This window comes from Antrostomus carolinensis, unplaced genomic scaffold (assembly GCF_000700745.2).
Source record: "Antrostomus carolinensis isolate BGI_N321 unplaced genomic scaffold, ASM70074v2 scaffold50859, whole genome shotgun sequence".
In the NCBI taxonomy this organism is placed as follows: domain Eukaryota; kingdom Metazoa; phylum Chordata; class Aves; order Caprimulgiformes; family Caprimulgidae; genus Antrostomus; species Antrostomus carolinensis.
The window spans coordinates 1-4,234 of NW_010337460.1; the positions used below are offsets into that span (position 1 = coordinate 1).

Here is a 4,234-nt window from a genome sequence, read left to right on the forward strand (position 1 = left end):
TTCCTTTCCCCCCCCCCTTCTGCAGCCAGACCCTGATTTCAGAGCCCTTGTTTCCTTGCACACCCTTGTCCTGCTGTCTGTCCAGCAGTAAATCTCTCCACACTTTCCAACAGCATTTTTTCCCCTGGTAGGTGCAGGGACCAGGAGGAGGAAGCAGGGAAGAGCCGTGACCAGCAGCAAAGACCCTTTTCTAATTCCTCCATCACCCTGAGCCCATCTGAAGCCTCTCTCCATCGTTCCTCACACAGTCCCAGGTAACATTCCCTGTCCCAGAGTTCAGACAGGGATAAAGACATCAGATCCCATTAGGCTGTGAATGAAAGTTTGCAGCTCAGCTGGTTTCTTTCCTTCCCTGCTAAAATCCAACCCCTCCCTGCCCTGGGAGAGCTGCCTGGCTCCTCTCTGCCAGGGCAGGACCCAGAATGGGTGAATTAAGTTGATTTAATAGTAGGAGTTGACTGCAATAAATATCCCTGTGGGGGATATACCACAAAGGCTGGAAAAAAAGAGAATTAGAGCTTGGTTTTTGTGCAGCCTGAAAAGGTTTTGCTTGAGATGAAGAAACTGCCAAGGAAGGAGGGTCTGGAGTCAGGTGGTTGGTCTTAAACATGGGGTGAGCACATAATTACCTTTACTTCTAGGAAAACGAAGCAGCTGTGAAGGTGGTGGTGCCTGGGATGTCTTAATTAGCTCCTTAATTTAATTGAAATCCCTTGCTGGGAAGGGCTGGAAGGGGAATCTGATTCCTGCCAGCTGAGATCTAATAGAGTTGTTGGAGCCTTTCTCAGCAGGGGACAAGCTGTCTTTTGTTTCTTTGGTAATTAATAGGTAAGCTGGGTCAGCTCAGGCTGTTAAACCTTTAACTCTGCTGGGGACAGGGTGTCTGTGTCTCAGAGATGCTGTTGTCCCAGGGGAGGTGGCCTGTCACCAGGGTCTGTCACCTGGGTTGGTGTATTTTGCTCCTCTGGTCCTGACACAGCCCTCAGAAGGCAGCAGCACTGTGTGGTGGGTGGGTGCATCGGCCTCAGGTTGTGCCCAGGGCAGTTGAGATGGGATGTGAGGAAGAATTTCTTTGCTGAAAGGGTTCTGAGGCATTGGAAGGGGTTGCCCAGGGCAGTGGTGGAGTCCCCATCCCTGGAGGGATTGAAGAGTCGTGTAGACACAGTGCTGAGGGACATGGGTTAGTCATAGGGGACTGGTCAGTGTTGGGTTCATGGTTGGACTCCATGAGCTTAAAGGGCTTTTCCAATCCAGGCCATTCTGGGACTCTGAGATCTTCCAAAGCAGATCGAAATGTCCAGTGAAATCCAGGAGGCCAGCAGGATGGGAGCCCTGACTGAGATTTGCAGACAGAATATTTCTCAGGCTGCCTTGAAAAACACTTTGTTTTCTCTTTCTCTCTCTTTTTGAAGTGTGAGGCTGTTTGTGCTCCTGAAATTTCCCCCTTTCTTATGGATCAGAAACCTTTGCTTTGGCCAGATGCTTCTGACAGTGAAAAAGTAGGTGTGAGTGTAAGCAGCTGAGTGTTTGGAAATGCTTAATGAAATCATAAAAATCCCAGACTGGTTTGGGTTGGGAGGGACCTTAAAGCTCATCCAGTTCCAACCCCCCTGCCAGCAGCAGGGACACCTTCCACTAGACCAGGTTGCTCAAAGCCTCATCCAACCTGGCCACAAACACTTCCAGGGCGGAGCAGCCACAGCTTCTCTGGCCAACCTGGGACACTGTCTCACCACCCTCACACCAAACAATTTCTTCCTCACATCTCAGCTCCATCTCCCCTCTGCCACTTTCAAGCCATCACCCCTTGTTCTCTCACTCCCTGCCCTTGGCCAAAGTCCCTCCCCACCTTCCTGGAGCCCCTTCAGGTACTGGGAGGCCACTAGAAGGTCTCCCTGGAGCCTTCTCTTCTCCAGGCTGAACAGCCCCAACTCTCTCAGCCTGTCCTCACAGCAGAGCTGCTCCAGCCCTCGCATCATCCCCGTGGCCTCCTCTGGACTGGCTCCAGTAGCTCCATGTCCTTGTGGTGTTGGTGGCCCCAGCACTGGAGGCAGCACTGCAGGTGGGGGCTCAGGAGAGCAGAGCAGGGGGCACCAGCAGTCAGGGCATCAGAGCAGCTTCCCCAGTGCCAGCAGGTCAGTGTCACCTTGTCCCTGGAAGGTTTTGGCTAAAAGCTGGCTGAAGACCACAGATGTGTGTGGTTTCTCCTTCCATAGATGTTTTCATTGCTGAAACTCTTTGGTTACTGATTTTTCCAGCTCAGTATTTTTCTTTGCTCTGAATGGGAATTGTGGCTTTTTATCAAAGAGCTTAAACAAAAACCAGTGTTGGGAACTCCAAATGGTTCTTGTGTCAGCAGTGAGACAACGTGCTGAGGGGCCAGGCGGGAAGTCTCCTGGACAGAGCAGCCCCTCACGAGCCCCACTCTTCCTTCCTCCTCCTTTCACAGCATGGCTCTTGTCTCTTCTCTCAAGAGACTTCTGATAATTCCTCAAATCACCAATATATTTGAGTTTTCTCTTTCCCCCCAGCACCTGCAGCTCTGTTCCTCCTGGTCCCCCCCTCATTTCTAGCTGGGTTCTGTGCCTGCTCCTGTTTTTCATCCACCATGCAGTGGACTTTGGGGTAGCATGAGCCACACAGGAGATAGTCACATAAAATGGGGCTTCCTCTTGCATGGGCAGAAGGGTGGACTTGGTAACTGAACATCTCTCCCTTGTGTTTATGTTCAGGGTGGTTCAGTATCTTCTTCCTCCTGCTTTTTCTTTTGGAGTTTCAAGGGAAATCTCTCAGCTGCTTCATTTTGTTCCACAGCTGCGTGTGATCTGGACGAGATGAGATGAGAAGCAGGAAGGTGGGAGGTAAACAAGGTGACTGGGGGAAGGAGTGAGCTGCTCACCTGACTGACTCCAGCCAGGTGAAAGCTGTCAGCTCTGATTAAACACAAGGGCAAAATGAAAATCTCTAATCAAACAGATTTCATTTTGTTTTCAACTCCTCTTGGTATCTCTTGCAAAGATTTAATTGAAGGCTTCTCTGTGAGCTGGTTGGGGTGTCTGCTTCCAGCCAGAACAGCAGAGAAGCAAAAGGTCTCGTTGATTAAATTAAATATCTGGGTCACTTCCCATTACCTGGGTTTATTCTCTGGTGAGTTTTGATGTTGGAGGAGGAGGAGGAGATAAAAGGAACATGTGCAGAAAGAGATAACTACGACTGGAGCTGCCCCAGGCAGAGGCCACCTTCTAAATGGGTTTGTAGATGAGCTTTTCCTATCAGTTTTGGGTCCTGGGTGAGGAGATATCAGGTGTGTGCAAACAAACTTGTTTCTTTTTTCCCCTCCTCTCTTGGCTCAGTGGATATCCTTGATATCCAAAAGCCAAACTGGACAGAATCTTCCCATCCTGTGTGTCTTAAATAATAACCTTAAGATGGGGGAGTTGTAATGCTTGATTCAAGAAGTTATTCTATTTCTTTGAGCTTTGTAAAGCAAATAAACATCATGGTCAGCTCCTTGTGTTCTAGAGCTGCACATTTTCTTCACTTAATTATTAAGTTTGCATATCAAATGTGGCTAATTCTTTTTCCTATACTACATTTTCAAAGCTGGAGGGGGTTGGAGAACATTCTCCCAGAATTTAGCATTGGCATTTCTACCAAAAACTGATCTCTCCTGGCTGGCTGGAGACCACCAAAGGGAGAAGTGAGTATTCTGGTGTGTCTTTGGTTCCCCACTAGCTCTAGCTCAGGCTGTGTGAGCTCTCCAGTGCCCTGGTTTCTCTGTCTGTAGTGAGAATGTTGGAGTCTTTCAGGATGTTGCAGCTCAGTCAGCATCTAAGAGAGTTTCGTGGGCTTCACAGCGGCGAGGTCAGTTGTGTCAGCAGTAATCTGAGCGGCTGCAGGTGTCAGGCAGCAAGCAAGGAGCTCCCAGTGCCTCTCCTCCTGCTATGTGGGGTGAAACATCAGCTTCTGGTGTGAAACCAGTTGCTTTGCAGCGCAGGCTGGTTCCCTGCAGCCTGCTGAGGAGTGACTGTTGCATTTTAGCAGCCATGGAAATCAGAAACTTCCGAGTGGAAATCTTTCTCCAGCGCTAAAACTGCTGCTGACTTGGCCAAGAGCCTTGCAGAACTTGATGGCTGAAAAGTGCACATCTTAATCCCAAAGCACATCCCCTTTATGAAAATATTCCCACTTTTTTTCCCTGCCTGAGCTGCCTGTATTGAATTTTTTTCCTGCT

At 49.3% G+C, this 4,234-nt stretch overlaps 1 protein-coding gene across 1 annotated transcript in view; it reads left to right on the plus strand.

Moving 5' to 3' along the window:
- Positions 1–131: 131 nt before the first annotated feature.
- TMLHE (trimethyllysine hydroxylase, epsilon) overlaps positions 132–4,234 on the plus strand; it is a gene marked incomplete at its 5' end in the record, with an annotated part of 10,605 nt that continues 6,502 nt past the window's right edge. Inside the window, 2 exon segments of the mRNA XM_010175169.2 lie at positions 132–188; positions 190–254. Of these exon segments, the coding sequence (XP_010173471.2) occupies positions 132–188; positions 190–254 (122 nt within the window).